Here is a 23,566-nt window from a genome sequence, read left to right as displayed (position 1 = left end):
ACGGTTCCAAACCGCCGATTTTTGGCAGTTCCGGCTTGATTTCACGGTTTTCCAGCGGTTTTTCACAGTTACGATTTGAAACCGCATGGAACCGGCGGTTCCGACACGGTTTCGATTCGAAAATTTTTAAACCTGAACCGAACCACGATTCAAAAATCGACGGTTTCAGTTCGGAACCGTAACTGTCGGTTACGATTTCGATTTTAACCGCCGATTCGATAAACCTTGGGCAGTGGGGGATATTTATAGAGATTTTATTGATTCATTCAGCTCCACTGCAAAGATGGATATTCAGTTTGGCTTTCAAAACCCTCTCATTTCAATAAAAATCTTTTCACTTCCACATCTCTAATTATTTATTACAACTACAAAAATCTCTTATATAACCCTAATTTAACCAATAAATAATTCGACATAGTTCTAATTCTTCATATCAATTCATTCAACGCGGCAGGTATGCTCTTCTCTCTATGCTCTTGACTATGCGTTGCGTTAAATTGAACAGAACAAAACTGAATCTGTATAAATGTATGGAAAACTGAATCTGTACAGAAACTGCATAAACTTGCCTAAAAGTATTTGATGCGATTTTTTTTCAAAAAAACTGGTTATGCATAGTTAATGTAGAAAATCAGAATCATACTTCTACAATTATATGATAATGGGCACCCACTTTTACAATAACCAGACTCATTCTTCAAAGCACTCCGCTGAGCTGAAAATACATGTCATTCAGAGGAAGAGGCGGCGGCCGCGGCCGTGCAGGGCCGCCCAGAGCCAAGCAAATGCCTTTCGATCTTTTTCCGGTAACGCCACATATCCTACATTTTTTTTATAAATGCAGTTTAGTTATCTGGCTTAGTTTTGATTCGGAGGCGAATTTGATTGATTGATTGATTGATAGGAAATTCCGATAGGCGTTGTGAAGTATTCTGTGGAAGAAGTAAACAAATACTCTAGGTTTGTGTCTTGGTCACAGAATCTGCAGACCTTTTTCGAGACATCTCCTTACCATTACCAAGATAGAAGGCTAACCCTACAGAGTCCGTTTCCCCCTTTCTAATTTCCGATCATTTTTGCTACTTTACTCTCTGCTGATTCACATGAACCGATTTCAAATTAGGGGAGTTTACTTTGAAAGACGTGTAGTTGGGATGTGAATTTGTTTTCATCCCAATTTTTCTAATGTGATTTACATGACTAATGCTTATTAATCCTGTATTAGGAGACCTGATTTAAGTATCTACTATTTGTTTAAGCTGTAGCAAAAGATAGTATACTCAATTTCATGGAGACTTATTGTATAGTGTAACTGTGTCCTTAGAAATTACAGGCAAAAATAGGATACAAAATTTCATCTGTTTTGACTGAGTTTCCTACTATTTGGATGATATAAACTTGAATAATTTGAGTGGATTTTAACTCCAACAAACTATGCGTATGAAATTTATGAATAAAACTTTTCAAACTAAAGGTAAAAGGAAATATTCTATTACTTGCTTGATGAAATGCCTCAAAGGCTTACAAGTATTTATAGAAGATGACAACACATGCATGAGAGCACTATGCAACTAACAACGAGGGGAACGTGCATGATGGAGAACTATGCTACTAACTGAAGAGAGAAATGTGATTAATAAAACTACTTTAAAGATGAGCAAAAGACTTAGTCAACAGAAAATAGGATGCTCGTATCATTGGATGTCTTGTTGCAGATATAGTGTATGATGTTGTAGGCTTGATGAAGAAAAACGTGCTATAAAAAGTGAAAATGACGAATGGCAAAACAATATCTCATCTGAATATGTCGTCCTGCTTTGTTGTTAATGAACTTGCAATCCGTCAAATTGCTACGAATAATTGTGTCTTGAGTTTTTATTCCATTCATTTACTTGCATTCCGTTGGTCTGATATATCTCTATAAATTATTGCAGAAACACAAAAAGTAGACATAGAGAGGTACTTGGATAAGAAATTGCAGGCAACAACTGTTAAGCAACCACTCCATCACTTAATAATGATGGACAAAGATCATATGCCTGCAGAACTAGTCAGAGGTTGATGTTCTGTTTGTATATTAAACAACTGTTTTATTTCGTAGCATCAATTTTCAGTTTGCCTGTGAATTTTCTTGGTCTCATGTATGGTGTATCTCATATATTCTTTAACGTAGCAGATGGACAGAAGATTGTCAAGAGAGTCAAGTGGGACAATGAAATAGGTAATAAGTTCGCAAGAATTAATATCCTTATTTGTTGGTGGTAATTGTAAACACTTAAATATGTTCTATTTGTAGCACTTTTTCCTTCTGAATTTTATTTTGAAAATGTGCTCTGATTGAATGAAAATTTGAAACGATTATAACAGACTTGAGCAAACTTGATCAGTTTGAGAAGCTTGAGGAAAAGAACAAGGTAAATTTTCCATATTAAACTGAAATTCATTTTAGCGTTTACTTTCTGAGTTACTCGAAGCAATGTCTTACTTTTTGTGCTTTTACTATGTCATTTTGATCTACTGTTGTCTATGGAATATGTGCTTTTAGGACACAGAAGAAAACGAAGAGGAGGAAGTAGAAGAGGAGGGAAATGAAGAAGATGGAGAAATAAGTGATGATGGTGATTATGAGCAGGTATAACTGATGACCTCGTGCATCTCACTCAACTTACATAATTTTCACCATAAACCTTATTTTTTGGCTATATTCAACATCTGACAATCTTGTGAATGCTTGTTTTTCAAATTATCCACTCATTTAAGCTTCTGTTGATTTGTTTGAGATATATTCCTCCGGATGAGAATTATATGAACCGTAGCTAATACTATGTCTGCAATTTATAGAATCAAGATTTTGATGACGATGAAGATGATTATAACATGGCTGAGGAGAATGGTATGCTTGGACTTGATCACGCCTTCTGCTTTTCAACTTATGGTCGTTCGTCCATATTTATGTTTCCTTTGATCCCCGCTTATGAATTTCTGATATTTGCAGATGAGGATATATATTGAGGGGAGTGGTAGGTGATGAAATTGTTCAACAACTTGGCTACATGTGGTAAATTTTTCCCATAGCAACGTAAGCTCTAATTTGGACAGTGTTATAGAATATCTAGTCTTTTGTTCTTAAAGAGAAAAAACCCCACCCGTTGGTGTACAGTCGTAGGATTTAGACCTGGTTTATGTTATCATTTTTTGGTGGTCTTCTAATGATAAACTATTTACATATCTTTTTCAATGCTAAACATAGGGTTAATTGCTAAATAAAATCCAGACTATGGTTAATGGCTTGTATTTGGTCTAGATGTTTTATAATTTTTGCAATAATAGATGCACTTTTTCAGCGACCGAAAAAAATGATATGGCTTGATTTTGTTGTACTATAAGTAGTATAGAGTGTATAGTACTTTGGTTCGTATTGTATGTGTTAAAAAAAAATCTGTTATGATTGCAAGCAATGACAGAATAACAGAAACACGAACGTATAAATCTCCTTCTCTATTACTCCATACATTATAAAGAACTGCATTAATATTAAGCAATTCGACAATTTAGGCGTCATTAATTTCATGTTTGAAACTTGTGCTATTAATGTTCTTGGTAAAGCCTAAATCCACATATATTCATTCAATAAATATTAGAATAGGTAGGTGAACGTCCAATACAATTTCCCACTGAAATGAGACAGAAATCGAGTCGTAAGCACATAAAACTTTCTATGAAATGTTGAAACTTGAAACTAATTGATCGATCAAAAATCAGATGCTTTGTGTTATCATATCATAGAACGTGGGAAAGTACGTCATATATACTATATATATATCCATTGATTTATTGTGCTATTTTGATACTCCCTGATATTCATCTCTCAATTATTTTGACATGTACTATAACCAATAAATACCTCTAGGTGAGATGATAATGTGTATCATCTTCATATAGCCCAGACATGTCTTTTTAGAAAAAAAAAATTGTTATTTACTTTAATGTCCTTAAACTCATAGATCGAATATAATATAGTGTATTTTTTGGAAATTCTTTTCTGCAATGCTAATCTTGAATTTTCGCTTTGGTCATCCAAGCACTAAGAAACGACTCAAATTTACGTATTCATGATTGCGACTTTGTACTAACCAAAACAAAGTGTAAAATATACTTCTTTATCCTAATTATTACTAGATTTTTTCCCCCTCAAGAATAGTACTGCATATACTAGAAGGCACCCCGCTGAATGCTGGTGAATATATGTAAAAACGAAATAAGTGTAATTTCTCCTTAATGTATTCTTGTAGCTGATCATCAGAGCATGTGTACAGATAGTAAGTAGTACTATTGTACAATTATTCTTATTATTTTGAGCTATATTCTAAATATTGCAATAACTCAAATTGTAAGTTGATAAAAGTACTAATTACTAGTACTTGTATTGGAAAGAAGTACATTTGTTAATTGTTATACAATTTACATATCAAAACAGAAATGTAGAAGTTGAAAATTACAAGGAATGAAAATGGTAAACTACTGTAACCCATGGGCTCAAGCACGGGGCATCGAGGCTCCGCGAGTCGCCGGGCAAGCGGCCACGCTTGTCACCATATAGCCCGTCACCATGTACACACAATATCACAAGCCATGTAAATGTTACTTAGACATGATATACATGTGATTTACCAATTTTTTTTAACCAATGTGAGATAACATTAAATACTTAATGCTTATAGTTTATACATCCTCCCACAATTCCACGTTCAAGTGGCCATCTTAAAATATTAAGTATATTTGATCCACCCACAAATGAATTTGAACATTCATCTATTCGAAATATAAATCAATAATACGTCGTTTAATTTCTCCACACTTAAATTTTTGGTCACAAGAAAATCAAATAATATCGTAGCTATAATTTCTCATTTAATCCGATTTCGCAACAAAATGCGTATATAATTGCATCACTTTTACTACAGTAGTATTTTGGTTGTTTACAATATAACAAGACATTTACAATTCGTAATGTTGATTTATCTCCGAACAAATTGTAATTTTACTGCATATTCTAAAATACTTACTACTTACCACCATGTCAACTTTAGTTTTCTGCGGTGGGGGTAAATTACCCAAATTAAAAAATTGTACTAAACGTGTAATTGCAAACTAGTAAATGACAAAATTTTATGGAATTATATGTAGTTAATTAATTCCTTTTAACCAAAGCACTCATTATTTCCTGAAAATCGGTGGAAGACAACCTTCATCTCTACATATGTTACTATTATAAAATAATTAGGTTTGTTTTTGTGGCGATTTCATTACCATTGAAGGGCAACAACCTCCATAACAAAAACTAACCAAGATAGAAAATTACATCACCAACCCACCAAACCCCACCCACAATTCAATATTAATCAACTAAGAATAAGGAATAAAGTATCAAAGTTAGATAAATTGAACAAACCTTCTTCAAACGCATGTTCCTCCACACCTCAATACGTGTAAGGATCTTTTTCATCAAAAGGAGCCCACAATTTGTTGAAGCATTTTTTAGAAAATTTACTTTTTCAACTATGATATCAGATTAATTATAATCATATATAAATTTCGGTTCGTCGCATCCTTGGAAATTTTGTACATAATTTTACTTGAATAATACGTCTCTTCATTATTGTACCATTAAACATCAGAGACACAACTTTCATGATTTATGTATATGTTATTTTTATTTTCCAATGATGCCATAATTCCTGCTAAGTTTTAATTAAATTTTTAACATAGACTGTTTTTTCTTTCTTTTGATATACTCGATCGTTACTAAAATATGAGTGTATGGAGATATACATAGTACTAATGTTTATAATTTTTTATTAGAAATCAAGAATGCAATGAATGAAATATTCTAAAGTACTCGTAGTAGTATATTTGATATAAGTCTATATCCTTGATTCATGGATGCATCGCGTAATTTTCAATGCTATATAGTGAGAGAATTTTAATTTGTGGGAAAATATCATCAAGACTTATAATGGCTGACTAAATTGGTCATGAAGAATTGAGGTGTATAAAGATGCTTGATTTATTCCTTTGATGACGCGCTCCTTCTTAAAGACTTCATAGCGACGTATGTTCTCATTGAATAAGTCAATACCCTAAGTATTTGCTACATAATATTATTAGGGGAAATAAATTAAAGATCATAAAAACATATTAATAGCATTGATATATATGAAAAAAATGCATACAAATAAAGACACCTAAACCATACTAATGGTGTAATGGTGGGCCCAAAAAGTCCATAAAAACAGAGTTTTAATTTAATTTATATATTAGAGACAAATGGAACTAGAAACACAAGGTAGTGGATAATGCGTAACATCCATGAACAACGGATTTATTCGTAAAAATTTGAATTAAGCACTAAATTAAGACTACTCCATGTTATATATTTAATTCGGAAATCTATATTTAATATTAGGCAGAGATTATATCCATTTTACAATTAAACAAGCACGAACATAGTAAAATAAAAAGAAATCATGAGGCGTAAACAAAAAGAAATCGATAACTATCATTATTCAATAGCAACGAAATAAGAGAAATTCATAAGCAAGTATGGAATAATCGAAACATTGATGATCTGATCACCAAATTATAACGAAAATTTCCTAGGAAATTATCTTTACCTCCTAAGAAAATAAAAATCTTTTTCCACCGCCGTAAATTGTCACCAGATGGCTAGCAGCCCTAAACCGGCGCTGATCAAGAATGGCATCAAACCGGAGGAGAAGCTCCGAACCGAACCGGAGTAGTACGGGTCGACCGGGTACAAGTTTCCGGGCGGACCGTTTATGTATATGTAAGGCGGGTTCGGCGGGTTCTGGCCGCCGCCGCTGGGAGGCGGCGGGCAGTAGTTGCTCGGCGGCGGCTTCTTCTTCGGCGGAGGGGGCGGCAGCGCTGGCGGCGGAGGAGACGGCGGCGGGTTGCAAGGGTTGTTGCAAGGGCATCCACCGCACTTATTCTCTTCTTGGGATTTAACTGAAGTTGAGATTATGGCAAGAAAAATGGTGAATTGCAAGATTTTGAGGCTAGCCATCATGGTTTGAGAGTGATCAAGAATTTTGATTTAGAAGAATGGTGTGGTGTTGGAAAGGGTCTTGTTGAAGTTTGTTTAGGTGCATGGAAGCATTGGGAAAAGGGGGAGGGGAAGTTTTGGAGAAATAATAGGGGGAATTTAGGAGGGATGTGGAAGTTATGGTTATGGCTTCAATTATAATTTTTCTATGTATTGAGGGGTTTGGCTTAATCTATAAGGCAAAGTCACTATTTGCATGTGGATGGTCCACTTTATAGGCCCCACTAATTAGGCCTTAGATTTATAGTTTGTGTACTTTTTTAGTGTTTATTCTATTACTAATTAAGTATACATAGTCTCTAATTGGATTTATGTAATTCCAATAATTGTACACCTTTTCTTATAATACAATTGCTTTCTCACTATTCATGAGAAATAAATTAAAGAAGATACCATATCTGTAAATCAATTAGTAGTTGGTAGCGCCATTTATAAGAATAAAAAAAGTTGTAATTTCTAACTATGGATGCAATAAATTGTCCACTACTATACTAATGTTTAGAGTTAATTGGTGTTTAATATTTGAATAGTATTTGTATTATTGAGAATTTTGATGGATATAAAAATTTAAAAGTCAAGGGGGCCATGTTAGACATGCCTTACCCTCGGCCACAATCAAGGTTGCATGCATCACTAGAGGAATATGAGGAGAGGTTATAAATCTATTATTGGAGCATCATTTGAAAGCAATTTTTAAGGGAATCATGCAAAGAAGGATGATGAATTCAATACTGTTTTTAGTAAACAAATTTAGACAACTCATCTTTTTTCCGAAGAGATTTCGACAACTCATCTTAGTTGTGAGCTTTTCTTAAGAAGACACCGATTTTCTTAAAATTATTAAAATAAAGAGTAAATTAATTATTTATTTTAATTGGACTAGTCCAAGTCACTCATAAGTCAATTATGCAATTCGTCGGTGGTCCGAAGATTTATAATTTTATATAATGACGAGCAAGTATATTAGTATAAAATAGATTATACTATTTATGGATAATTAATGTACATAGTTCAATAGTTGTAGTATTAAAACTTGGTAATTTCTTAAGAATAACTTAAGTCAATTAAGACTGTAAGAGCGTGGTCACATGGAAACAAGATATTTATTAGTAATTAATATAACCATGGACGGCACCTCCAGTAATATTAATGTCGCAATCGATTATAAGTTAACGTTACTTTAATTAGATGGAGAAATTGGAGCTATAATTATAAATTTTCTTTTCATTGGTGGAAGCAATTTAGTCAAATAGTCAATTGATTTGTAGATATATAAAATCAGTGCTTTTCAGTTTTCACAGCGTCTCCTTTCATGGGACCAAATATAAGAGAAAAGAAAAATTTCTGAATACAAATTTTCTTTGTCAACTCAACTAGTAATACATGAATCTTCTTTAGTGGAATTTGCAGCCTCTACAAATTTCCATGGCCATATAAATAAGAAAGAAAAGCAAGGCGTGCTTAATGCTTCAAAATAGCTTGTCTGGTGGAATATATAAGAGTGTTTGGTATAGTGGAATTGGAATTATATTTGAAGTTAGGTAATTCTAATTCATTCCAATTATTTTGTTTGGTGAAATTAAGTAATTGATCTAAGTATTAAAATGAATTAGAACTACCTAACTTCAAATATAATTCCAAGAGAACTATTTCAATAAAGAAAACGACCGATTGATTTTTGGAAAGGACAAATCAGATCAAGGCAAATGTTATAATACGATCTCTCTATCGCTCACTAAATTATACTACTACGCACAACAGCACAATATAAAACCAAAATTTGAAAGAAAACACATGACAAAAACATATGAAACTTAGTACTCATTAAACCCTTTTCACCAAATGAGAACTCATAGTAATATTTATTCCAACAAGAAATTGACCGTATATATAAAACGAAATCCAAAAAAGAGAGATTGAATATTAATTCATAACAAAACAATAGATATCCACTTTGACTAAACTTGTTGTCTTGTTGATCAATGGATATTGAATCAATAAGGAATCAACAAAAGAATTAAACCCGATCTTGATCTTGATATTTCCAATTAAGAAGATCACGATCAGCACTATCAACAATTAGGTATATGAGTAGGTGACACTTGACAGGATCACCAGCGACATTATCACAATCTGCATTCAGTTTCACATAATCAAAATTATAAATCAATCGAAATAGTCACTTTAAAATTTCATCTCAGTGAAATAAAATCTGTGAGACTAAAGTTTCAACTCTCAATAATATCAAATGACAGATTAATGATACTCAATCATATTAAATGACACATTAGTAATGATAAGTTGTAGGAGTCGTGTGTGATAATTTTGACTTGTGGGTCATCTGCTTGTAGCTAATTTTGTAATGGAGACTAGAGAATGTACTCTCAAATCATAAAAACAAAATATTCACGTCTTTTTCTATCTAACATCCTCACTAGAGTCCGAGTTTGAGTTCGAGTCGGAGTAGAAAGATAAAAAACTCAATGTGCATAACACTTGAATAGATATAAGTCTAATCAATTCGCAAGAAAATTGATTAGTTGAAAACGTAGGGTTATGTGTTTTAGGGTTATGTGTTTTGATCATCTAGATCTTCTAGATAAATGATCAAAACACAGATCTAGGAAAATTGATTAGGTGAAATTATAAATATATGCATTTTCATCATATACAATCGATTAAAAGAAATACATCTACAATTCTAAATGATCAGAACATACATACCTACAATTTCAACAAATCAATTTTCTTGCCAAACCTATCCCACTCGGATCAATAAACATGAATTATTCTCCATATACAACTCGTTGATCTTTAAGTAGAAGCATGTCTTTACAAGATAAGGTTTCTTATCCTTACTTTCGATCTTCATCTTCGGTAATACACTCAATAATTCATCACTACCATTGAATTTGACATGCCAAGTTATCCATGTACAAACTCTTGCATATACCAGAAGTAGATCTTCCTTGGTACATATACAAAAACTGATGTCCAAATCCAAGTCCTCTCTAATCCTATACCACAATGTCTAAACACTAAGCTAATACACAACAAAACTGAATCCCTTATGATCTCTTCATATGCACATGTTGTGTGTTCCAAAACTGTTGAATTGTGGATTCCCCTGCTGCTGCTGCATCATGCTTCCTTCCCACCAACTGCTCGGCACATTTCCGGATTCATATAGATTCGGCTGCCCACAAAGCCACTGCGAATCATAAACATCTTGTTGCTGCGCCAAGCCATCCCAATTGGGCATGTAAAAATCTTGTGCCATCTCCCAAAACATGCTCTGTACTTCACCAATGCTGTAACTCTTGTCCTGTTTTGCACAGTTGATCACAAAGTTAGAAACACATCCTAGCCACCTCCACACTACTACAAACAGATGCAAATTAAACACTATACTAGTGGCCACAAATTAGAATTTAGTTGGGCCTAGATCACACTTGTACAAATATCAACTTAGCTGTGCATCAAGTTTGCTCAGGCCTATTACAAATCTTGAAGAAACTAATCATTTTCTTGAAAACATAAGCTAGAGTTGATCCCAAATTAAAGAACTCCCAAAACAAAGATTAAAAATCCTCACCTCTTTCCTGGCATCATTCATGAGAGACACCATCTCACCGACAAAATCAGCAAATCCCTACAAACAAAACACACAAAATTAGAATACAAAAGTGTTGAATACATCATCATATAATTAGTTCTATCACAAAAAACACAACACCTACCTCGACCTCATCTTCATCGTCTTCACAGCTATACAGCCCTGCGTCATACAACATCCTCTTACTCCTATCTGACAACACTGTTCCATCAAATAAATTGCTAATTAGTTTCCAAAACTCAAGGATGAAACAAACACAACCAGCCATAATTGACAGCGCATTACACACTACCTGAATAAGCCTCCTGAATTTGCTGAAATTTCTGCTTGGCCTCACCAAGAAGAGAAGGGGTTCTACTCCATTTATCCGGATGCCATTGCTGAATCATCAAAACACAAAAAGATTCAGCATTTTCAACATCCCAAAACAATTTGACTATAGCATCGATTTTGCAGTCAGCAATCTCTACTTTCGAGAAAAAGATTCAATCTTTATGCTACAAGATGAAGATTTTGCAACAAACATACCATAGCGAGTTTACGATAAGCGCGTCGAATTTCTTCGTCGGAAGCGTCCGTAGCGACGCCGAGAACGCTGTAATAGAGCGGCGACCCTCCACCGCAGTCCATCAACCAAATCTCGGGATGAAAACTGCAAGATTGTTGAAGCGGTTAATGTGCTATAGCATTCGAAATGAGGAGGTGTGGTGGCTGGAAAGCGATGGGGGCACAGTATATATAGAACGAGGAGATGATTCTTAATGGCGGTTTATGAATGAAATATAATTGGAGTTTGAGGAAAGATGAAAAAATATCTAGGCGAGGCATCGACGTCTCGAACATTCTACCGCTTTATTTTTTCTTCCATTACGTGGAAATATCATCTTCCAATTCCAGATTTTTTCGCCATGTGTTTCGTAAACCGAGCAACGCTTTTTTTATTGAAGAATGATTTTTTTATTTATTCCGTCATAACTCGGATAAACTTTGCTGCACAAATCTCAAATTGATCATTATATACAAAATTGAAGTGCAATCCAAGAATTGCATTCAGCTCTAGGATCCTATGAGGATCCATAATGGATGTCCTAGTGGAAGTCCTAATGAGAGCCTTAGTGGTTGCCACGTTAGCATGTCCTATCTTTCTGCAATGGTGGACCCCTAGTGCATGCCCTATTTCTTATCCACTTTTTATTTTAATTTTAAATCATTATTTTTTAATTTTATTTTTAATTACTATAAAATATCAAAATATATTATTTTAAACACCACAAATGCAAAAAAAAAAAAACTACATTACTTAATAGAAAAGTGGAACTAAATCATACTTAGATTAAAAAAAAAACTACATTAAAACTAAAATACTAAAAAAAAGAAAAAACTAAACTAGTCATCTAAATTCAACCTCTGCGCCAAATTCTTAGTCCTCTGTCGGGCTTCCGGATCGGTTTCTTCACGAAGGCTGTTTTGGGCGTCAAGTATAAACCTATACTCAACCACCTCGCGATAACCTCCGAACTCCTCGATCGCCCTGTCCATGAGCTGAACAGATGGAGCAGGCGCAGCCTGCGGGGGGCCGCTGATCCAGACGCGCCCGCCTTCGCCTTCCCTTTGGCCTGGGCTTTGGCAGCCTTGGTACCAATGGGACGTCTAAAAGTAGATGTAGGCGTGCCGGAACTCCCTTCCGGCTCAGCGTTCAAATCCACAGGAGATGGGCCGCTGCTCGTGTAATCGCCAGCGGCGGTGTTCTTCGTCCGATTCGGAGCCGAGGATCCAACCGGTATCCATCCGTTGAACTTCCCCTTGTCCTTCAAGATCAGCCAAACATTGTACAGCTTGAACTGCCCGAACTGCTCTTGATACTCGGACAACGACTTGTTGAGGACATCCTCCATGCTCTCACCGCTAGCTCTTCAGTCCCTGTTCCTGTTGTAGATATAGCAGAAGTTGTTGACGTGGAGCTTGATCCGATCCCAACACTTGCGCAGCTGAACCTTGGTCCGCTTGAACGCCCACTTCGGTTTCACCTCGTTGTAGCGTTCCTCAATGCGATCCCACATCCTGGCCGAAGTCTGGTTGTTGGAGGCTATCGAATCCTCCGATACATCGACCCAACACTGAGCCACCTTCAGGTACTCATCCAACTCGTAGTCAGTACGCCCTGTTGCGTACTCCTCGTTCGGCTCGTCGTGTGGGAGTGGGACTGGGACCGATGGCGCCTTTTCTTTCCGCGCCATCTTCTTCTTCCCTTTCTTCGGCGGCGGCCGCACAGGGGCAGGAGGTTGCCCACAACTAGGCTCCATATCCTCAACCCGATACTCCTCGGTGCCCAAGAACGGATCGAACTCAGAGTCGGAGACGAAAGTGGATCCTACAGATCCAGGCGGTCTTCGTGGCCGGGCCACCGGGCGCCGCGGCCGCCTCCTCCTCCTCCAAACATCGGCATATCGTCGTCGACATTATTCGGGCTCGGGTATCGACTCAGATCCATTGTTGAAAGTGTGGATATTGAGAGAATATAGAAGAGAAAGTGAAAGGTTTGGTGTGTGAAAAGTGAAGAAAATGGAGTATTTATAGTGGTTTAAATTAGGGTTAAATAATTAAAAAAATATATGGCTCGGGCTCGGGCGCGCCTCTGCAATGGGCGCCCGAGCTCACGCCCGATCGATCGGGCTCGGGATCGGTCGCGACCGAACTATCGGTCGCGCTCGGGCGTGACCGAGGGCTGCAATGGATGCCCGACCACGCCCGAACCCGATCTTGGCAGATCGGGCGCGCGATCGGGCATCCATTGTGGATGCTCTAATAAAAAAAAAGTCTGATTTCACAATTATAAACTAAAATAAATAATTAGATAAATAAAAAGTAAATACTAGTACTAGAAGCCTAAAGAAAAGTTATTCGAAGCTCGATATTTATAAGCTTTTCTTGCTCGTGTACTAATCAAACTAAAGAATTTATGATCGCGTGTAAGGTTTGTCATTAACTGATTAATGCGTTTTCCAGGGAATGTAACTAATCTTACTTGGAATAAGAAAATCATGGATCTTATTATCTTAGCATGTATTTATAAATAAAATATAGTAGAAATGTTTTTGGCAATGATGTATATTAAAATAATTAATGCATATTAGTATAAGATTCGTTTCATTTTAAAAAAATGAAATAAATACATAGCTGTATCACTTTATTGTTGATCTCTAGTGAAATATACACCACATATAGTTTGCATAATTGGACCACCATAGCTGTATCACTTTATTGTTGATTTCTAGTGAAATATACACCACATATAGTTTGCATAATTGGACCACCATCAAATGCACATGGACCATCGGCCTGATAGCATGAAAACCAAAGAAATTGATAGGGATGTTACTGCAAGCTAATCTGTTTCAGCATTTTTTTATTTAGTCTAATTGGATGGTTTTTTCAAGCATTAATAAAATAAATAATGATGTTAGACGATAAATTAGTAAATTTGATATCCACATCCAATCAAGTGGAAATTGGAATCCAAATTTTAATATTCCAAACCCAATCTTAATCTCCTCTTTGGGGTCAACGAACCTGATTCAGATGAAAAATCCTAACCAGTAACCACAATCCCTCTCTCTCCACAATCCTAAACATGTTCAATCAATACCTACTAATCGTCGTGCTACTATTCCTCGCCGCCCCAATCCACTGCCGGAGGCCTCACGTCATCAATTTCCGATGGCCGAACCTCTATCCGGAATCCTTCGCCTGGGATCCCAAATCTGACCACTTCGTCGTCGGCTCCCTCCGCCACCGCCAGATCATCTCCGTCTCCGATGCCGGCATCGCCTCCTCCCTCCTCTCCGACGATTCACTCCCCCACGACTCCTTCTTCGCCGCCATCTCGCTCGATCCCCGCCATCACCGCCTCCTCGCCGTCGTCCGCCGCGTTTCCCCTCCCTTCTCCGCTCTAGCCAGCTACGACATCCGCACCTCCCGCCAGCTCTTCCTCGCCCCGCTCGACGACCTCCTCCCCTCCGCCGTCGCCGCCAACCACGTCGCCGCCGATTACTCCGGCAACGCCTACGTCACCGATTCGGCGAACAACGTCATCTTCAAAGTCACCGAGCAAGGCGAGGCGTCGATACTCTCCGCATCCAAACTATTCAAACCCGACGCCGGCCGAGACTGCGGACTCAATGGCGTCGTTTACAGCACCAAAGGCTATCTGTTGGTGACTCAGTCAAACACAGGGAAGCTGTTCAAAGTCTTCACCGACGACGGTTCCGCAAGGCGCGTGATTCTCAACAAGCACCTGACGGTGCCCGACGGCATCGCCGTTAGAAGAGACGGCGTCGTTTTGGTCGTGTCGAAGCATAAGCTGTATTTCATCAAGAGCGACGACAGCTGGAGCCAGGGAGCGGTGTTTGACGAAACTGCCCTCGATGAGGAGAAGCACGCCAGTGCTGTGGCGGTCGGGGCGGATAGTAGGGTATACGTGTTATATGGGAATGTTGACGAGGGCATGATGGGGAAAGACGAGTTTAGCATAGTGGAAGTGGAATCCGAAGCAGAGGGTAAAGAGGAGAATGTGTGGATTTTCGTATTGCTTGGTTTGGGATTTGCTTATTTCTTGTTTTGGAGATTCCAAATGCGCCAGCTTGTGCACAATATGGACAAGAAACATGCTTGATTTTTTTTTCTCTTTCTTTAATTTTGATCGACTAATAGTTGATTTTGTTTTTATACAAAGATTTAGCTAAGTTAAATGTGTTTTCTTCATAGTCTTTACATTATACTCCTATCAGTAAGTACAACTATATGTCCAATTGTTGTTATATTGATATTTATGCTTATATTTTTAGAAGAAGAAACAGAATGTCTTTATTAATGAAATTGGCAATCTCCATTGGTTAACCAAAATGTCAAAATACAGAGAGTGAAAATACAACAGGTTTATTCTGAGATGCAGAATTAGGTCACGGGAGAGTGGTTTCAATAGGTTTATCATTTATGATACCTGGGAGTGCTGGAATCATTGGCCCTTCATGTGGAGCTACTTTTGACTCTTGAGATGTGCTTGGCTGCTCTGTTTCATCTTTTATCTCTGCCTTCGTTTCCTTGCCACTGTGATGTACCTTTGATTTGGCTTTGGTCTCATCCTTTGGCTTCGGCTTTGCTTCTTTTGTGCCGCTGTGTACCTTTGACTTGCCTTCCGCCTCATCTTTTGGCTTCTTTTCTTCACCTTCATCTTTTGCCTTTGACAGACCAGCCTTACGCCTCAACTCTTCAAATTTCTCCCTAATCTTCTGCCTCATTGTCGCATTTCTAGTGCTTGCTTCAGCAGATGCTGGAAACACAAGAGATAGAAGACCTACAGACGCAGCTGTCAACTGCATCATTTCTCGCCTAGATGTAGCAGATAGGCTTTCTTGTAAGAGTAATTTTTCCTTTCCGTTCACCTACAAGCAAAGCGACCAATATAAATAAGATAAAACAACAGAGTCGAACAATCATAATGATAATAAGAGAGACATTCATAAGTATTTTTAACCAACTCAGCCCAATTATTTTGGTTTACTTATTCTGTAATTCATCCACTCAACTCAACCATGTATGTCTACCATGCAAAGGAGGAGAATAGTTTGTATTGGCTCACTCTCAATTTATTCAACAAGCACCTTACATAATTCAGCCTTAACATGACATCAGATAAGAACATGACATGGTAAGAAGCAATCAGCCCAACTACATCAAAGAGAGAAATTATAAATGCTGAGGTCGTGAGACTGGAGGATATCCAAAACACTTGAGTTAAATAAAGAGTAGTAGTAGTAAGTTACAATGTAGAAGTTGACCTACGCTTTTAGCGGCAATGGCAAAGATACATGCAGACTGGAAAGTGGACAACATGTACAGACCACAAGCATGAGCAACATTACGTTTTTTTATGACTAGTTCCATTGTCTCATACGAACAAAGACTCGAGAGCCAGTAACTTACATTCCATGATAAATTTTCAGTTAGATAGCACTCTGGCAAAACCAATTGTCTAGTTACTATTGGAAGGCAAACAACTTGCACTCTGGTGTAATAATCGATTCTTATAGAATGACTCCAAAACTATCGGTAGTCCTTATATTTAGACAGTAGTGTTTGGGGAAATAATGATTGACAGTAAGTGAAATCTAGAAGGGTTTATCAAACTTGACATATATAATTGAACAAAGAACCATTATCCAAACTGGCAGATATGTATTTGCATTACTTTCACTATTATTGTGAGCATTTAACATCTGAACATGTCAAAATTCAAAATTCATTATGTGGATGGTGATAGTACTAACCTGGGAGTAAGGAAAACGCTAGAGTAATGAAATCTTACTGAAACAATCTGTACCCCAGTGGCAGTACTAATTTACATATATGCATCAATGCAAGATGATAGATCCATGACTTGAATTACTTAATCACCACTTTCACATAAGCAATCAGAGAACTGGTTTACAATTTTATTTATGTGAAGCTAAGTAGTAACGAGCCAAGAAACATCGATCAAATCTTCAGATTTATAGCAAATGTAACTTTTTTACTAATAAGAGCTAATTACTTGTAACACAATTCCATATATAACTTCAATATACTTCATTGCAACAATCACTTAAATAACATAGAACACTAGAAACACATTTTCAGTCAAATAATTACTCAATCATGGAAGATGGTAAATTGTTGTTATAAACCATACAATTTGTTAAATATCTTCAGAATAAATATTGTAAATGTGAAGAATATCTGAACTGTAATCAGCAAGTCACTCTTTCTTGTAAAGTACATGATGCATCCATAAATTATACAGACTAGGAAGTCACTCCAATAAGCTTCACATTCTCCCACTAGGCACTACTATAGAAGGAGAATAAAGCATTTCTCCACCTTATACAAAGTTATAGTAGAATAATTTTTTCTATACTGAACACCGGTAATTGGAGATAGAAGGTTGGGAGTCTTCCACTTAATCCATAAGGAATAGTTACCATAGCAAAAATCTAAGTAAGACACAATACCGTCAATGTTCCTGGACTCAGATGCACTCTTTAGATGATGTAATCTCATTTTGAAACATTACAACATACATATAATTGTGTAAAGACTAGCAGTTCAAGAGTTCTAATTACTCAATTAGAAAACATATCAGTTTATGGTATTTGTGAAATGTCTAGCCAGTGAAGAAGATGTTCAAGTTAGGATGGACTTGGAGAGCTTTAAAAGAAAAGATACAACAGTTGTGGGTAAGGCAAGTGGTGTCGAGGCTTTCAAATGATCCTAACCATTACTGTCAAGTTAAGGTATTATGTACCATTTTAAAAAAAAAGTTGAAATCCAAGATGGTTGCAGTCATTGTATATGGTCAAGAACTAAAGATAGAAACATAGAATGCAAGAGCCATCAGCCAACAAATTTTGAGTTCACTTTAGATGTTGTGGATTTATTTTGCTGTGAGGGAGGTTAGTCAATAAGCCCCCCGTTTTACGCATTTAAGACAAAAACTCAAGTCACTCTAGTAGAGAAAAACTTTGAAGCTCAACATTCTCTCTTGTTGCCCACAAAAACTCAGGTTTTTGTGTTCATTATCTAAGTCAACTAATTTTGCAAAACTGCTAATTCTAAAACTAAAACCTAGGTTCACGACTTCGCGTGCACAGTATCAATCCCTCACAGTCTCTTTACCCCGACATTCAATTTCTTCAGAGACCTTTCAAACTCCACATGTGAAGAATAGAAGAGTTAGTTGAAGACCGAAGAGCAATAGATCCAGTATGTCTAGTAGTAGTATAGCAATATAAAGTCGTTTAATTGTAACAAGCTAATTCATGGCTTTAAAACCACATTCGCACACTACAGAACACTGAACACACAAGCATAAAAACGCACAAATTAGATGAAGTGATCATGATCCTTAAGAAAATTAGAAATGAAAAATGTAAGTGAGCAAGGAAAATAGGAAAGTGGAGCTAGGAGTAGAAAATAGAACCGGAAGAGAAGGTTGAGCTTGTGTATTCATCATTGAGACTTTAGACACTTTGGATATCGAATCATCTGACCCGGCGACCAGAGGGATCCGGCAGGAAACTGGTTTGAAGGTGGATAACGACATTTTCCGGCGTAATCAACGGCTGCGATGGTAATCAACAGTAGGTGAACACATTAAAAGAGGCGGTTCGCTCTGTTTTTGTGCCTTCTTCACGTCCTGGTTACTCTATCTCATATACTCCTAGAAAATATGTGCACTTTGTCGTGTCTCTAAAAATATGGATGTTTCTATTTATGAAAAGTTGCGAGTCGACCATTATTAGTTGAGTAATTGTGTTAATTAAATATTAAAATAATAAATATAGTTAGTTAACAAATTAAAAATAATTTATTAGTCTTTGGCTCATTTTCAAACTTTTACTTTTATATTTAAATTATTTCTCTATTATTTTTCAAATTTGAATTAAAGTATGTATTAGTTAATTACATTTGATGGTTAAAAAAAATTTAAAAAGTTATACACAAATACCATAATATTATGCACGTTCCCTATACTATATATATGTCTATACTTTTTAATTAAATGCATAAATAAATTACTTTTTTTTCAAATAAATTAATTTTTGGTTCTACAAAATTTGGTTGCATAGACTTATTGTTATTAGTTATTCCATAAGAAGTACTCCCTCCGTTCTATAGTAATAAAGTCATTTTATCATTTTGGTACGTTCCATAGTAATAGAGTCAATTCCATTTTTAGTAAAAGTCAACACATTTTTCCACACCTACTTTACTCTCTCTTACTTTTTTCTCTTTTCATCTCTCTACATTTTTCATTTTTCACTTTATTTACCCTTTACTTAACTCACCTAACACAATTTTTCTTAATCTTCATGCCAAAAAGAAACGCCTTCATTACTATGAAACGGAGGGAGTACATCAATTTATTTATAAATTATATCATTAAAATTCATTATTACAATTCATTAAATACACTAATTATTTGTTATCATTTACTAATACTACTTTAACTATTTTTTTCATTATCTCCCTTACTTTAATTCCATATCATTTTCACATATTTTTAATTGGCTAAAGTATTTTTCTGGGAGCATTCTGATAAAGTCTTAGATTGGCACGTGTTTAACTTTATAACAAAAGGGAGAAGAAAAAATGAATGAAACATAAATCACACTTTAATGTAAGTATATGTTTCTATGTCCGCTATGAAATTTCTTTTTTTTTTTGGGTTCTAATAAATATTTTATTTTATTTTTATTATTTTTAGCACTTCATTAACTTAATTTACTTATATTTTATATAAAATTAATATATAAAAATAGTCCCCTAATTTTGATAAATCTAAAGGTAACTCTTATCCCGGTTAGTGGAATTCATTTTCGAGGATTATGTTAAAAACTGAATGGAGATTGCTTTGTTACATTTTCACTGAAATTGGATTGTTTTCCTTTGAAATTTCATTGTGTTATACGTCATGTGCATTGCCCTTATACTTTAGTGGCGTTCGGTTGTCATGACTAATTATCATAAGACTATCCATCTAAGATTAAGTTGTGGAATTATTTTAGTTGGAGGGGTGAGTGAGGCTATGACTAATTAACATGAGACTATCCATCTAGGATTAAATTGTGGGGGTCAATCTTATGAACCAAACATGATACATATTTAATAATGAGATTTAGTCTTGCTAACCAAACACCCACTTTGGGTACCCAACGTCCTTATGTTATAGTGATTGTTAATTAATTGATATAATTAGAAATTAGCAGATAAATGAGATATTGTGCTATTTCCCACAATATTTTTTCCAAAATATCTCAAAAAGTGTAACATGATATATGGGGACACACTAAAAATGTGCTGTGGTTTTCCTTTGGTAAGTTCAGAATAGTTTTGAAGTTATTGGCCATCTTTTTTCTTGTTAATTGTAGAGACTGACTATGCATTTTGATCCTGTTTTCAGTTGATGACATTGAATAATTTACAAAACAATGAAATAACTTTTGCTTTTCGTCAAACAAACAGTAGAGTAATAAAAATTATAGTAGTACAAATTTATCAGATGCGAAAACTACTACTAAGGCAACACATTATCTAAGAATTAATTTTAATCTTGCTAAACATGATAAATATTTTGATTTCAAAAGCAAAACATGAAGTACAGTATGTCACTAGCAATGTAGACTTCGATAAATGTATCTTTACAAAGTAATGATCGATTGACCCATTCGAATTAAAGTTCAAAACTAATCTGTACTATACCCAGAATTATCAAATGATTCAACAAGCTGATTGTTTCATATATGTGGAAACTGATGGAATCAATCCAACAACATCATCTATCGTTCAAAAATTTCTATTTCGAAACAATTAAAATCGTCCTAAACAAGGAAAAAATAAATAAAATCATAGAAATCAAGGGCATACAATTTGACTTCCTGGGTAATTATAGAACTTGTTTTCATCAAGAGGCTCATATTTGTTATGGCATGGTGATGGACCGGAAGGTGGGACCGGTCCTCTTGGTAGCCGGTTTAGGAGCAAAGACTCCATAACTCTAACCTTCAAAATCCTTGAGCCTTCTCCTCTTGAACAAATTGTTAAACACCAAATTAAAAATATCAAAGCAACTCTTGAACTCAATCTCGCCCTCTGCATCTTCATCTTCTACTCCTTCTCCTTTGATTTGTTGGGCCAACTTTTTTCAAAGAGAATGTATTGTTGTAATATGGTTAGAGAAGCAAAAATTGAAGATTTTGTATTATGCTACTATCTCTATATATAAGTAACAACTCAATCGCCGGGTTGAAAACCATGCCGCATATTATGATAATTTATTATTCACCAACCACATAATTAATTTTATTAGTCTTGTTTTTTGGGTTAATTTTTTAGGACTAGGGTGTTTCACATTGAATTTAATCATTTATGATGATTTTTGTGGCAGCTTCAATTTGACATTTGTGGCAACAGAAGTTTGAACGGAGACTGCAGCCCCAGACGGCTTCCTTTGTTTTTTTCATTTTAAAATTGATAATTGAATTCTTCATTTTAAAATTATATTTGACTTTCATTTTAATCAATCAACCATTAAAAATTTCCTCCTAAAAATCATTATAAATTAACGGTAAAACCTATTGGGTGATGAGTCATCATTACATGGCCAGCCATATGAATGCCGATTCAATTTATTACACATGAGATACATGTTTGTGTGGATCTGGAGATGGATAACATTATTTACTACAGATTTAGTATTTTTTTTTTCCAATAAAGCTAATATCAAATCCTCTATATGTGCACGATTTCAGCAAATTATAATAGTATCTTAATTAAAATCAAATCCAGTTTCGTGCTTTTAAGATTATTTATATTAGATTTTCATTTTGTAAAAATAAAATTTTAAAGTAATGATAAATTACGAAAAAAGAACAATTAAATAGTAGTATTTGAACAATAATTAAAATTATTAATTCATGTATATTTACTAAAAAGGCTTTATGTTGATCCATAATATGTCTGCATTCAAATGACGTTCACCTCCATCTGTTTAATGTGTAGACATAAACCAATTAATTGTCTTTGATGGAATTTGAACCAGGTTTCTTAAACTAGGTGTAGTCCATCAGATTACACTTTTATTTCTCTGTGCCAATTTAATGAATATATAAGTACAATTCGAAATTTTGGAAATACAGCCAATGAATGTTATTTATGGCGCTATATATTTTTGCATATATTCTTCTGTCACTGGACAAAAAATATTAATCATATTCAATTCATAATGATAATTATTTCTGTTGGATAAAGAGAAATATTATACTCCGTCTCATAAATAAGTTCAGATTAGTAAATAATTAGTTTAGTTAAGTGCAATGTAAGGGGAAAAGGCAAAGGTGTCCATATTCAAGTCAAAATCGTAGTGCATTTGATTTGGTTCTTGAAATTCATTAAAGTCAAATCTAGGAGGCGGCTCTTTGATTTATATATTTTCCCTTTCATAATTAGGAATTAACACCCATCAACTATAAATGTACATATTAATAAATAATTCAAGAGATTTAAATATGGCCAATAATTATTTCAACTTTTTTATATTTAATACGTCGATTCGCATAGAGATTGAAAATCTCTTTCCGAAGTTATCTAACAAATTAAATATTAATATGCGAACGAAAAAAGTCGATATAAGTATTTTATTGTATAGTTAAATTTCACAGAGTGGTTTATTACAAGCGAATATATTATTGTTCATTTGTTCATCAAAATCAGATGAAATTAGGTTTAATGCATTTGGACCCATTAGGCTCACTGCAATTTTAAATCAGCCCAATAGGTTGGGCTGGACCACTTATTATAGGTAAGAAATCTTGGAATTGTTTATATCAACTCAAACAAACCTCACTATTTCGGTTTGATAAGACGTTTCACCTCTAATGTATAGATTCAGAGGTTCCAAAGGCCCTGATAGAGAAGCATTATTGATATTCTTTCCTAATGAGAAAAAAAAATATTGTACAATGAAAAGATCCATAATGCTTAAGCACTGTTTGAGCACCACTTTAAATTTAAGACAAAGAAATAATAGTTGAAAAAAAATACTTACATAATTGAAGTGTGGATAGGCCTTGTCGTGCAATACCTTACCTTCAGTGTTAGACGTACTCTTCACGTGCCGCCAACGTATTTGTCATGCGCATGAATAAATTTCGGATAATACTAAGTCGCCGACAAATTACACTCATCCAATATTGCAGACTTTTCAAAGAAATAATTTGCGACGAGTTGGGGGG

General features: G+C 35.2%; 4 protein-coding genes across 4 annotated transcripts; 2 read left to right on the top strand and 2 right to left on the bottom strand.

The window, feature by feature from the left end:
- Nucleotides 1-430: 430 nt before the first annotated feature.
- LOC125215658 (uncharacterized) lies at nucleotides 431-3,230 on the top strand (the record flags this gene model as incomplete). The annotated part of the gene is made up of 9 exons (XM_089066693.1): nucleotides 431-454; nucleotides 689-806; nucleotides 918-1,043; nucleotides 1,935-2,057; nucleotides 2,177-2,221; nucleotides 2,368-2,414; nucleotides 2,546-2,632; nucleotides 2,842-2,893; nucleotides 2,996-3,230. Coding segments are annotated over 9 exons (639 nt in total), but the record flags the coding sequence as incomplete, so codon positions are not given.
- A 6,818-nt stretch (nucleotides 3,231-10,048) lies between these two features.
- Nucleotides 10,049-11,611, bottom strand: LOC125210738 (uncharacterized). Its single transcript, XM_048110319.2, has 5 exons — nucleotides 11,268-11,611; nucleotides 11,032-11,119; nucleotides 10,864-10,940; nucleotides 10,719-10,775; nucleotides 10,049-10,448 (listed from the first exon to the last, which is right to left on the bottom strand). The coding sequence occupies exons 1-5, from the start codon at nucleotides 11,367-11,369 to the stop codon at nucleotides 10,203-10,205; spliced, it is 570 nt and encodes a 189-aa protein (XP_047966276.1). The 5' UTR covers nucleotides 11,370-11,611; the 3' UTR covers nucleotides 10,049-10,202.
- Nucleotides 11,612-14,242: 2,631 nt separating this feature from the next.
- LOC125213769 (uncharacterized) lies at nucleotides 14,243-19,011 on the bottom strand. The gene is made up of 2 exons (XM_048114499.2): nucleotides 18,754-19,011; nucleotides 14,243-16,180 (listed from the first exon to the last, which is right to left on the bottom strand). Exons 1-2 carry the CDS (start codon nucleotides 18,874-18,876, stop codon nucleotides 15,698-15,700), a joined length of 606 nt encoding a protein of 201 aa, XP_047970456.1. The 5' UTR covers nucleotides 18,877-19,011; the 3' UTR covers nucleotides 14,243-15,697.
- Nucleotides 14,371-15,481, top strand: LOC125213768 (uncharacterized). The gene has a single exon (XM_048114498.2). It carries the CDS (start codon nucleotides 14,371-14,373, stop codon nucleotides 15,409-15,411), a length of 1,041 nt encoding a protein of 346 aa, XP_047970455.1. The 3' UTR covers nucleotides 15,412-15,481.
- Nucleotides 19,012-23,566: the final 4,555 nt, after the last annotated feature.

This window comes from Salvia hispanica, chromosome 3, assembly GCF_029641045.1.
Source record: "Salvia hispanica isolate PSC_SH4W2 chromosome 3, Shi_PSC_v1, whole genome shotgun sequence".
Lineage (NCBI taxonomy): Eukaryota > Viridiplantae > Streptophyta > Magnoliopsida > Lamiales > Lamiaceae > Salvia > Salvia hispanica.
Note: the sequence above shows the minus strand (reverse complement) of the source record. Positions and strands in the feature narration are given on the sequence as shown.

Coding starts and splice junctions, on each gene's coding strand:
- LOC125213768 (XM_048114498.2), top strand. CDS start 14,371: ATGTTCAATCAATACCTACTAATCGTCGTGCTACTATTCCTCGCCGCC.
- LOC125213769 (XM_048114499.2), bottom strand. CDS start 18,876: ATGTCGTTATCCACCTTCAAACCAGTTTCCTGCCGGATCCCTCTGGTC. Junction 16,181..18,753: donor AAGCTCAACCTTCTCTTCCG/GTTCTATTTTCT, acceptor CTTTGCTTGTAG/GTGAACGGAAAGGAAAAATT.
- LOC125210738 (XM_048110319.2), bottom strand. CDS start 11,369: ATGGACTGCGGTGGAGGGTCGCCGCTCTATTACAGCGTTCTCGGCGTC. Junction 10,776..10,863: donor ACGATGAAGATGAGGTCGAG/GTAGGTGTTGTG, acceptor TTTTGTTTGTAG/GGATTTGCTGATTTTGTCGG. Junction 10,449..10,718: donor TGAATGATGCCAGGAAAGAG/GTGAGGATTTTT, acceptor TGTGCAAAACAG/GACAAGAGTTACAGCATTGG.